Source organism: Halichoeres trimaculatus, unplaced genomic scaffold (genome assembly GCF_033239565.1).
Source record: "Halichoeres trimaculatus isolate MK-OKI-2021-1 unplaced genomic scaffold, fHalTri1.1 fHalTri1_scaffold_4, whole genome shotgun sequence".
Lineage (NCBI taxonomy): Eukaryota > Metazoa > Chordata > Actinopteri > Labriformes > Labridae > Halichoeres > Halichoeres trimaculatus.
This window is the reverse complement of record NW_027437182.1, coordinates 2,631,328-2,643,333: the sequence shown is the minus strand read 5'-3', so window position 1 is coordinate 2,643,333 and position 12,006 is coordinate 2,631,328. Positions and strand designations below refer to the sequence as shown.

Here is a 12,006-nt window from a genome sequence, read left to right as displayed (position 1 = left end):
ATCATTTTTTAAGCCCAAATAAGGAGTAAGGAGCAGAATTACATCACAATTTAAAACCTGTTTCTTGTTGGCAGGAAGGAGCTCCTCAGCTAACGGCAAATATTTGTGTGAATGTGTGTTCAGGCAAGGACATGACATGGCATGACTGGATTAAATAATAGATCAAATAAATGTCACTTTGACCCCTTGCCAAGGATGAACCCTTTGCAGAAAACTCAAGCACTCAGTAACGTTAAAACTCCGGTGTGTCTACAATATACTGACTGTATCGGAGATGATGAAATTCAAACCCACTGGACAAGTTTCATCGCTGTGATATTAAACATTCTTATTGAAACAGACAACTTCTTGTTTTTTTTTTTCCATGATGACAAAAGTTTTTTGTGGTTGTTGTTGTAGGTACTGACCTGATACGAATACCGATTCTTGGAGTCCTAGAAATGATATTGTTTCCTGGAGTATTCTGAAGTCACCAGACCTGAACCCAGTTGTATCCCTTTAAAACTTGACAAAAAGTGGAGCCAGGCCAGGAGTCAACTGGTTTGAGGTTTCACTGCCCAACATGAACCAGGAGAGGATCATCATTGGTTGGACGTGTTGTGTGTTCAGAGATGCTCTTCTGTAGACCTCAGTTGTAACCAGTGGTTATTTGAGTTACTGTTGCCTTTCTATCAGCTCCAACCAGTCTGTCCATTCTCCTCTGACCTCTGGCATCAACAAGGCATTTTGTTCCACAGAACTGCTGCTCACTGGATATTTCCTCTTTTTGGGACCATTCTCTGTAAACCCTAGAGATGGTTGTGGGTTAAAATCCCAGTAGATCAGCAGTTTCTGAAATACTCAGACCAACACCCATGCCATGTTCAAAGTCCCTTAATTCACCTTTCTTCCCCATTCTGATGCTCGCTTTGAACTGCAGCAGATCATCTGGACCATGTCTACATGCCTAAATGCATTGAGTTGCTGCCATGTGATTGGCTGATTAGAAATTTGTGTTAGTGAGCAGTTGGACAGGTGTACCTCATAAAGTGGCCTGTGAGTGTATAAGATGCTAGGTGAAATAAACGCATGTATAAGGGTTTCAGCAGCAGAGAGGGGGAGTAGTGGGCAGCTGTAGGAGGCTGAAGGTCTTTAAAGTTGACTGGATCCTCGTAGACCTGGGAGGTTTGAACCTAACTACAGTGAGATCTCCAACAGGCCAATGGATCAAGGTGAAAGTTGGAAGACAACCATACTGATTGGTGACACAAGCTAATATCCATTAATCCAAAGTGTTCATGGAGGTTTCCAAGAGTTCCTGAGTTATTGTGTCCTGTGAAGACAGATTTGAGAGAAACAAAAGCAGAATCCAGAGAGGAGAGAGAAACTCTGATCGGAGTCACTGACAGCTTCTTGTCCAATTAGATGCAGGTTCTGACTCGCAGCGCTCGAGGAAAAACAAACAGGGTGTGTAGAAACTGTGGTATCCTCCTCTTCTGAATCAGAGGCTCTGTATCAGATGAAGTTTCACAGTCTGTTCAGAGACTCATCGTGATGAAGCTGACTCTGTGTGTCCCTCTCATCTGGATGCTCTTCAGCTCCGGTAACTCAACTCTCTTTCTCTTTTTTTGATAAATGAACGCTTCACCCAATGAAGCTCTTCTGTTCTCTAACGTTTGTCTGTTGACATTTTCTTTCTAGTGTAACCCTTGTGGTGCTGCCATATCTTTGTACATAGTTTGTCCTTCTCTCCCCTCTCTACAGCTGGAGCTCTGAAGTGTGTGCAGGAATACCACTGGTCCACTTTACAGATCCTTAAAGACCCAGAGCCCTGTAACTCTACTGATGTTCACTGTGCAACAGTTTCCTACCTAGGTAAACTAATAAACATATGTCTGTAAGTCACTGATTGTCAATTTAAGAAAAAATATTTTCCTGTATGGGTTATGTATTTTTTCATTTTGTCCTTAGATTCAAAAATCATTGGTGAGGAGCTCTACTTAATCAGAAGGACCTGTGTACCATCTTCCCTCTGCAATCAAGGCGACCAATTATTTTCATTCAGCTATGATGACACAGGGAGGAGTGTATTTCTTCACTGCTGCTCCACAGACGGCTGCAACGACAAATCTATCCCTCGTAAGTAGATTTTTCTGTTTTCTCTGCCAGGAAACTACAGCTTTAAAACTTTCTTTGTCAACTAAAATACACACACACACACACCTGCACTGAGATACAATACTTTCAACCATCTCTGGTTTAATGTATTCAGGTAAATTCATGTCACACATCTTTTTCCTCCAGGTTTAGCTGCTGATGAACCGAAGCCAAATGGTCTGCAGTGTGACACCTGTTCTCTGTCAGATCTATCCTGTAACAAGAAAAAACAGTGTGTGGGAAATGAGGACCGCTGCATTGCTGTGAACTGTGAGTCTTCATGATGCAACTGTTCAGCTTCTCTCACTGAATAATTCTCTGCTGCCCTCCAGTGGTGATTTTGAGACTAGGAAGAAATTGAAAGAATAATTTTTTTTTTTATCCATCTACAGTGAATGAGTATGATGAAACCCATCCACTCCATGGCTGTGCGTCTGCAAACCTTTGTGAAGCTGACACTGAGCTGAAACTCAAGCTTTTGTTCGGTCGATCCATCAATATTGATGACATGGAATTCTCTGCTCCTAAATGTTGTGAAACCAGCCTGTGTAACTCAGCTCCAGCAGACAAACTGAGTGTGATTTCTCTGTTGCTTGGTCTGGTTGCTCTTTCTGTCTGTTGAGACGAAAACCATCATGTCAGAAAAATAAAGAAAAAGATTCAAAAACACCTGGACTCAATGGCTCAATTTATCAATCTTGTGTGAGAATTGGTGCAGGTTTTCATGCTCTCGCTGGTCCCTCCTGCCGATCTGTGAAGCTGCTTTTACCTCCACTGTGAAGGTTTGATCCTTTTTTAATCTGTTTGTGTTTGTGTGTGTGTGTGTGTGTGTGTGTGTGTGTGTGTGTGTGTGTGTGTGTGTGTGTGTGTGTGTGTGTGTGTGTGTGTGTGTGTGTGTGAAAAACATAGCATTTTCCCGCCTTCACTGAGTCACATGACCAGCTGCACTCAGCTCCTAATGAGCTTGACATCAAAGAAGTGCTGCAGCAGAGGGAGAGACACACACAAAAGTTTTGCAAACAACTCTTCATAGATGGCACAATTTTAAACAAATGTGAATGAAAAAACATATTTTTGTTGGAAATTTTGTCAGGAATCCATCCATGTGAAATTTAAAGCTGTAGAACTTAGTTATTTTGTGTAGAAGCCAAATTCCTGCAGCTTGGTGTTTTGCTTCTATTCATTCTTAATGGGGGAGCTGAGAGGGCTTCTTATGAGTTGACAAACCTTTAGGGCTGGCCATTCGAAAACTGTTTGAGAAACAACCAAATCCTAAATAAGTTTTGTAAAGCACGGTCCAGTCTGTCATGTGGGAGAATTTGAAGCTGATACCATGTATGGATTCTGACTTTTTAGATTTTGTTTGAAGGCAACAAAAGTGTGAAAATTTTATTTTGAAAGGCAAATAGCTGGCTTCGTGTTGGAAATAGGTCAGGGGTACCGGTGTATGATTTTTAAGTCTTATTGAGACTAACATTTTGACCTTGGTTTGATCTTTGTACGGCATTCCTAATGGCCACTTGGGCCTTTTAAGTGTGACTAGGTGGCGCTAGAGAGGAAATTATGGGATGCTGGGGTCAAGTTTGGTATTTTATTGATTTTTTGTCAATCCTGAGGTGTGTGCAAAATTTGGTGAGTCTTTGAGCATGTTTAGGGGGTCAAATTAGAGCTCAAAAACTCAATGGAACAATAAGAAACAGACCAAATACAATAGTGCCCTCGTCCCTCTGGGCAAGGACCCTAATAAACTGTGAGAGCTACAAAGAAAATTCTCCAAAAATTGTTAAGATCGCAAGCTCGCCCAATCAGAGGCACAGCTAAGGGTCAATTTACGCAAAGCCCTTACCCCTACCAATATGACCCCGATAGCTGATCTGCTTCATTTTCCGTTTCAGAAACAGACGGGTGACGTCAGGGAGACTATGTCTAAGTTTTATTCAGTCTATGGTTCAGTCCTGTAAAGCAAGGCTGTGCAGAGATGTGCTTCTAACAATATGTGTTTTCTGTTTGCGTATATTTACAAATCATAAGCAAAGAACGTAAAACAGAGCAAAGATGATTCACGTGTTTTTAATCTGCTCTTGTTGTTAAAATAGAAAAAATAATCCAGTTTTTAAAAAGACACAATACACAACATCATAGACAAGACAACTATGACACCACAACACAAAATAGGTCTCTTCATTAGTGCTGAGTTACACCCGTGTCTGTAGTCCACCATTAACCTCTATGAAAGAGCAACCAGAGCAAGCAGCAGAGAAATCACACTCAGTTTGTCTGATGGACCTGAGCTACTCGGACTGGATCCACAACATTTAGGAGCAGAGAAATCCATATTATCAATATTCTCGGATCGACCGAACAAAAGCTTGAACTTCAGCTCAGTGTCACCTTCACAAAGGTTTGCAGACGCACAGCCATGGAGTTTATAGGTTTCACCACGCTCAGTCACTGTAGATGGATAAAAAAAAAAGTTATTCGGTAAATTTATTCCTAGTCTCAAAAGCTCCACTAGGGGGCAGCAGAGAATTATTCAGTGAGAGAAGCTGAACAGTTGCATCATGAAGACTCACAGTTCAGAGCAATGCAGCGGTCCTGAATTCCCACACACTGTTGTGTGTTGTTACAGGATAGATCTGACGGAGAACAGGTGACACACTGCAGACCATTTGGTTTCTGTTTATCAGCAGCTGAAACTGAAGGAGAAAGATGTGTGACACAAATTTACCTGAAAATGTTAAACCGGAGATGGTTGAAAATATTGTATCTCAGTGCAGGTGTGTGTGTTTTCTGGCAGAGAAAACAGAAAAATCGACTTACAAGGGATAACTTTGTTGTTGCAGCCGTCTGTGGAGCAGCACTGAAGAAATACACTCATCCTGGTGTTATCATAGCTCATTGAAAATAATCGGTCGCCCTTGGTGCAGAGGGAAGACGGTGCACAGGTCCTTCTGATTAAATAGCGCTCCCCACTAATGATTGACACATCTAAGCACAAAATTAAAGGATACATTAACCCATACAGGAAAAGATTTAATCTTAAATTAACAATCAGTGACTTAAAGACACATGTTAATCGGTCTAACCTCGATAAGAAATTGTTGCACAGTGAACATCAGTAGAGGAACAGGGCTCTGGGTCTTTACTGCTCTCTACATTAGACCTGTGGTATTCCTGAACACACTTCAGAGCTTCAGCTGTAGAGAGGGGAGAGAAGGACAAGCTATGTGTATTAATATGGCAGCATCACAAGACTGCTGCACTAGAAAGAAAATGTCAACAGACAAACGTTAGAGAACAGAAGAGCTTCATTGGGTGAAGCGTTCATTTATCAAAAAAAAGAGAAAGAGAGTTGAGTTACCAGAGCTGAAGAGCATCCAGATGAGAGGGACACACAGAGTCAGCTTCATCACGATGAGTCTCTGAACAGACTGTGAAACTTCATCTGATACAGAGCCTCTGATTCAGAAGAGGAGGATACCACAATTTCTACACACCCTGTGCAAGTCAGAACCTGCGTCTGATTGGACAAGAAGCTGTCAGTGTCTCTGATCAGAGTTTCTCTCTCCTCTCTGGATTCTGCTTTTGTTCCTCTCAAATCTGTCTTCACAGGACACAATAACTCAGGAACTCTTGGAAACCTCCATGAGCACTTTGGATTAAAGGATAGTAGCTTGTGTCACCAATCAGTTTGGTTATCTTCCAGCTTCTACATTGATCCATTGGCCTGTTGGAGATCTGACCAGTCATTAGTCCATTTTAAAGACCTCCAGCCTCCTACAGCTGCCCCTACTCCCCCTCTCTGCTGCTGAAACCCTCATACATGCCTTTATTTCATCCTGAATTGATTACTGCAATAGCATCTTATACACTCACCAGCCACTTTATCAGGCACACCTGTCCAACTGCTTATTAACACAAATTTCTAATCAGCCAATCACATGGCAGCAACTCAATGCAGTTAGGCATGTAGACATGGTCAAGATGATCTGCTGCAGTTCAAAGCGAGCATCAGAATGGAAAAGAAAGGTGATTTAAGGGACTTTGAACGTGGCATGGTTGTTGGTCTGAGTATTTCAGAAACTGCTGATCTACTGGGATTTTAACCCACAACCATCTCTAGGGTTTACAGAGAATGGTCCCAAAAAGAGAAAATATCCAGTGAGCAGCAGTTCTGTGGGACAAAATGCCTTGTTGATGCCAGAGGTCAGAGGAGAATGGACAGACTGGTTGGAGCTGATAGAAAGGCAACAGTAACTGAAATAACCACTGGTTACAACCGAGGTCTGCAGAAGAGCATCTCTGAGCACACAACACGTCCAACCTTGAGGCAGATGGGCTACAGCAGCAGAAGACCACACCGGGTGACCCTCCTGTCAGCTAAGAACAGGAAACTGAGGCTACAATTCACACAGCAACACCAAAACTGGACAATAGAAGATTGGAAAAACGTTGCCTGGTCTGATGAGTCTGGATTTCTGCTCCACATTCAGATGGTAGGGTCAGAATTTGGCCTCAACAACATGAAAGCATGGATCCATCCTGCCTTGGATCAACGGTTCAGGCTGCTGCTGCTGGTGTAATGGTGTGGGGGAGATTTTCTTGTTTCTTGTCAATGGGAAGGATTACATACCTCAGCTAACGGCAAATATTTGTGTGGATGTGTGTTCAGGCAAGGACATGGCATGGCATGACTGGATCGGATAATGTAATAAAAGGAATGTCACTTTGACCCCTTGCCAAGGATGAACCCTTTGCTGACAACTGAAGCACTCAGTAACTTTAAACCTCCGGTGTGTCTACGATATACTGACTGTATTTGGAGATGATGAAATTAAATTAATCATCACTGTGATATGAAACATTCTTAATGAAACATACAACTTCTTGTTGCTTTTTTCCATGATGATTTAAGTTTTTTGTTGTTGTTGTAGGTACTGACCTGATACGAAGGCCAGATTCTCTGAGTCCTAGAAATGATATTGTATCCTGGAGTATTCTGAAGTCACCAGAGCTGAACCCAGTTGTATCCTTTTTAAAACTTGACAAAAAGTGGAGCCAGACCAGGAGTCAACTGGTTTGAGGTTTCACAGCCCAACATGAACCAGGAGAGGATCATCATTGGGGCGGGAATCTGGGGAACTCATCAGTATTTGACTCCAGCTGTCTGGAGGTGCTGATTGATTTATTGGGGGCTCGTCTCCTCTTAGAGCTTTAAGAAACCCCTGACAAATTAAACATCAAAACGTGCAGCTTGATCGGGAATGGTGTGCTGTGACTTTTCTTGTTTTTTCGTTAATTGTTGGCCGAGTTATTCAAGGACAAGGCTGGTGCATAGCGTTCGCAGTTAGCGTAAGAAAGCGGTGTGATACCAACTGTAGCAATGGCCGAAAAACATCCCAAAAGAAAAAGGACAGAAGAGCATAAAATGAAAAAGAAGGTCTATGACCATAATATAGGGAAGACCCGGGTCAACATTGGTGTGTAGGTTTTTTCTGACTCGCCCCAACGCCACTTTTCCAGCTGCTGAACAACACAGCATCATTTCTCTCCACCTTGGTTACTTCAGTGTTGTCAATCTCTAGCAGAGCAGTCTCCTGTTTTCAGTAATGCGTCCCTCCATGTTGTAAATTCTGTGGGTTCGGCCAGCTTAACCTTGAATATTTAGGGGTGTGTTGTTTGAATTGCAACAGTCTTCAGCTGCCACATTTATCAACACCTGATCAGGCGTATGCTGTGATTGGCACATTTTATATATTACACGTGAGTGTTGCCGCAAGCAGGGGCGTATTTAGTGGTTTGGGGGCCCAAGGCAAACCCAGTCAATGGGGCCCTCCATGTCCTTGTAACTCATCTTCCTCATGCCTTGATTCTCTCTTTCCAAGAATCAAGGCATGAGACAGTGCTAATCTTGTACGTGGTAACTTAACGCAACTATATGCATTTCCTCAAGTTCTGTACTTTAGTTTGATTTTGAACAAAGTGAATACATAATTTAGTCCACTTTGTCCTGGATTTGAAATCTTTTATGGTCAACTGGCAGCTTATTTGTCCCACATTGGGGAATTTACAGAGTAACAGGAACAAACAAGAAAGGATGAAGTGAAAAACATTACAATAGGTAAAAATTGAAAAAAATAATTTAGTAAAGAAAAAATATGTAAATATCAAGCACAACATAAAACTGGAAAAAAAATCTACTGAATAGAATAGAATCGAATAGAAAATACTTTATTTATCCCCGAGGGGAAATTCAGGAGTCACCGCAGCATTTAAGAAAACAAAAGTAAGAAAGAGTATAGAAAGTGCAAAAATGTCCATAAGGAATTAGATGACGACAGCCCATCCACCACTCGTCCACCACTCTCCAGCCCAGCCAGTCTCCACCTCCACAGGGTCCAGGACTGAGCCTTCCCAGCAGTCTGTTCAGTCTCTGTCTCCTGGATCCTGTCTGCTCACAGCAGGTGAAGCTCCTCCGATGTGTCACGGCGTCCAATGTCAGCTCCGTCAGCCACGTCCGTGAACAGCACGATGCCGCTGGGTTAGCACAGCTAGCTCATCCATCCCCCCGAGCGAGATCCCACGTTCCCAACAACGATGGATGGAAGGACAGGTCCACGTCGTCACCTCCCAGCTCACATCCGAGAACCAGCACGTCGTCCTCACCTCTTCCTCCTCAGCTCGAGGGAAATCATCAAGCCCTACACTAGTTAGCATTGACATGCTACAGGATGCTAACAGCTAATTTCGCATGTAAACAATGCAGCCATGGTTACATGTAGGATCTCCAGACAAACACAGGAGAAAAGTAGCAAAAAATACCGCTGAAGCCACAAAAAGTTTGGTGTCCGTGACCGACAATGAACCATACAAAGTGATGATCCACTCCAAATACAAAGATGACGAAAAAGAGACGAAGAAATTACAAGAAACGGACAAAGACGAGAGAGCTGCTGCAACAGGCAGCTACTTGGGTAGCGCCTAGCAACCGAAAAAAGGCTAAATAAATAAATAGATAATAAATAATAAATAAAAGATAAAGAGGTGATATTAACAGTTATCATACTTTTTGGTAATATTATTTTAAAGTGAATGTATTTTTATTTGACTCCCTGTCCAGTGAGTTATGTTTCCAAAAAAGAGATTTTGTACAATAATGTTTATCACCAACTCAAAAAGTTTGAGAAAATGATCCTGTTTCCTGGGCTAGATAAAGTCCTTAAAATCCTAAGTGTCTGATATGTTTATCTCAGATCTCAGAGCAACATTGTTTTTATTTCCCACTTGGTTGAAAATAAGAAAAAAATGGGGAAAAGTGTTCTTTACCACTTTCTTCCTGAATCAAATTGTCAGATGTGTTGTAACATGGAATAGCCCATTGAATAAGAAGGGAGGGGGAGGACCCAAAACCATCATTAAAGATTCAGCCTTTTGATGGATTTTGAAGCATGTGAAGTAAGATTTAGAAAAAAGAAATGCTTTCAATTGAAGAGAACTTCATAAATCAGTTTTTAAGAGATGCTTTGGGGGCCCCTGGGAATTTTGGGGCCCCAGGCAACTGCCTGTGTTTGCCTAATTGTAGCTACGCCCCTGGCTGTAAGGTCATTTTTACAACCAGATCAGCGCCAATTCTCACACAAGATTGCTAAATGAGGGCCATTGAAGTCAGGTGTTTTTGAATCTTTTTCTTTATTTTTCTGACTTGCTGGTTTTTGTTTCAACTGACAGAAAAAACAACCAGAGCAAGCAGCAGAGGAATCACACTCAGTTTGTCTGCTGGAGCTGAGTTACACAGGTTGGTGTCACAACATTTAGGAGAAGTGAACTCCAAATCATCAACATAGATGGACTGAGTCAACATAAGCTTGACTTTCTGATCAGTGTGACCTTCACAAAGGTTTGCAGACGCACAGCCACGCAGTCGATTGGTTCTACCACGGTCAGTTGCTGTTGATGAATAAAAATAAGTTAATCTTTCCATTTCTTGTTCATCTGAAAAGCACCACTAGAGGGCAGCAGAGAATCAGTGAGAGAAACTGAACAGCTGCATCAAGGAGGCTCACCATCTAAGATGATGCAGCGGTCCTGAATTCCCACACACTGATGTTTCTGGTCACAGTATGAATCTGATGGAGGACAGCTGAAACACTCCAGACCGTTTGGTATCTGTTTATGAAGATCTGAAACTGAAGGATCAAGACATGTGACACAGATTTACCTGGGAATATAAACTGGAGAGGGCTGAGACATGTTATCTTGGTGTGTGTGTCTTCCTATGTGTGTCTGTGTTTTGAAATTTGCAAAGAAAGTTACTGAGTAAACAGAAAAATCTACTTACTGGGGATAGGTTTGTCGTTGCAGCCGTCTGTGGGACAGCACTGAAGAGATGCAGCCAGCCTGACATCACCGTATCTCAATGCAAATGATTGGTCCCCTTTATTACAGAGGTAAGACGGTAAGCAGGTCCTTCTGACGGAGTAGAGCTCCGACCCACTGTTTGTCAAATCTAAGCACAAAATCAAAGGATGAACCCATACTGGAAAAGATTTCATCTTAAATTGACAGTCAGTGACTTAAAGACACATTTTATTGTTTTTACCTGGATTGGAAACTGTTGCACAATCATCACCAGGAGGGTTACAGGGCTCTGGACCTTTCCTGCTCATAGCATCAGACCTATGGTATTCCTGCACACACTCCAGAGCTTCAGCTGTAGAGAGGGGAGGGAGGACAAACTATGTGTAATAATAAAAAAAAAACACAAGCTTTGACAGCGTCACAAGAATGTTGCACTGGAAAGAAAATTTGGTCAGACGATAAAAGTTACACAACAGATGACCTTAATCGGGTGCAGCTGTCATTTCATGAAACACTTTCTAAATGCAAACAGAGAAACATGACTTAACAGACTTTATCTAACTGCCCAAGAAATGACTCAGATGCTGTCAGCACTTCAGAGCTTCCGCTGTACAGAGGGTAAAGAAGGACAAACCATGTGCACCATTGGAAACCATATGCTTTGGCAGTGTTACAGGACTGCTGCAATGGACAGAACATGTCAACAGACTGAAAATGTTACACAACTATAGACTGGTCATTTCAGGAATAGGATCAAAATACCAACAGAGAAAAACATGCAGACATGAGCTGTAAGCTTGTTCAGGAAGAGACCAGACCACCTCCCTTCTCTTCCTGGTTTTGTTCCCCTGTGGGCATCCCATAAGGGGAAATGATCCAAGTCATTTCAGGTTGAATCAAAGCTCTAACACTTGCATAAAGCCTGATGGGAAAGAGTTGAGTTACCAGAGCTGAAGAGCATCCAGATGAGAGGGACACACAGAGTCAGCTTCATCACGATGAGTCTCTGAACAGACTGTGAAACTTCATCTGATACAGAGCCTCTGATTCAGAAGAGGAGGAGACCTCCCTCTGTGGGCGCCTCCACCCCGTTTGTTTCCAAGGAACTCTGAAACTCTGAAAACAACTTTTATAATCTGGATCAAGACCGATGGTGTCTCTGTGGATAATGAAGTCAGTAAAAAACATGTTTCCCCACCCTGTTTGTTTCCTCAAGCTGTTTGTGTCTCTGATTAGAGTTTGTTTTTCCTCTCTGGATTCTGCTTTTCTTCCACTCAAATCTGTCTTCACAGGCCAGGAGTAGCATTTAGGAATAACCTATATTCGTGCTGATAATCTCATATTAAAGTGTGGGTTAGGAATCTGTTCCAACAAACTTTTAGGTTGGGTCTAGCCCAACAAAATAAAACAGTTGGGCTTAGCCCAAATCTTTGATCAAAGGGAGAAAGAAAGGAGACGGCAAACAAGTGCTTGGTGCAATCGTCCGACTCTCGCAACTTTATTCAGGTATGC

The 12,006-nt window shown here is 42.3% G+C and overlaps 3 protein-coding genes across 3 annotated transcripts; 1 reads left to right on the top strand and 2 right to left on the bottom strand.

Moving 5' to 3' along the window:
* Positions 1-1,069: 1,069 nt before the first annotated feature.
* Positions 1,070-2,778, top strand: LOC141789472 (urokinase plasminogen activator surface receptor-like). Its single transcript, XM_074668881.1, has 5 exons — positions 1,070-1,582; positions 1,744-1,854; positions 1,951-2,118; positions 2,284-2,406; positions 2,529-2,778. The coding sequence occupies exons 1-5, from the start codon at positions 1,534-1,536 to the stop codon at positions 2,756-2,758; spliced, it is 681 nt and encodes a 226-aa protein (XP_074524982.1). The 5' UTR covers positions 1,070-1,533; the 3' UTR covers positions 2,759-2,778.
* Positions 2,779-4,319: 1,541 nt separating this feature from the next.
* Positions 4,320-5,817, bottom strand: LOC141789671 (phospholipase A2 inhibitor gamma subunit B-like). Its single transcript, XM_074669208.1, has 5 exons — positions 5,498-5,817; positions 5,223-5,333; positions 4,957-5,124; positions 4,710-4,832; positions 4,320-4,587 (listed from the first exon to the last, which is right to left on the bottom strand). The coding sequence occupies exons 1-5, from the start codon at positions 5,544-5,546 to the stop codon at positions 4,364-4,366; spliced, it is 675 nt and encodes a 224-aa protein (XP_074525309.1). The 5' UTR covers positions 5,547-5,817; the 3' UTR covers positions 4,320-4,363.
* Positions 5,818-9,853: 4,036 nt separating this feature from the next.
* On the bottom strand, positions 9,854-11,497 carry LOC141788769 (phospholipase A2 inhibitor gamma subunit B-like). The gene is made up of 5 exons (XM_074667829.1): positions 11,440-11,497; positions 10,736-10,846; positions 10,475-10,642; positions 10,200-10,322; positions 9,854-10,083 (listed from the first exon to the last, which is right to left on the bottom strand). Exons 1-5 carry the CDS (start codon positions 11,486-11,488, stop codon positions 9,854-9,856), a joined length of 681 nt encoding a protein of 226 aa, XP_074523930.1. The 5' UTR covers positions 11,489-11,497.
* Positions 11,498-12,006: the final 509 nt, after the last annotated feature.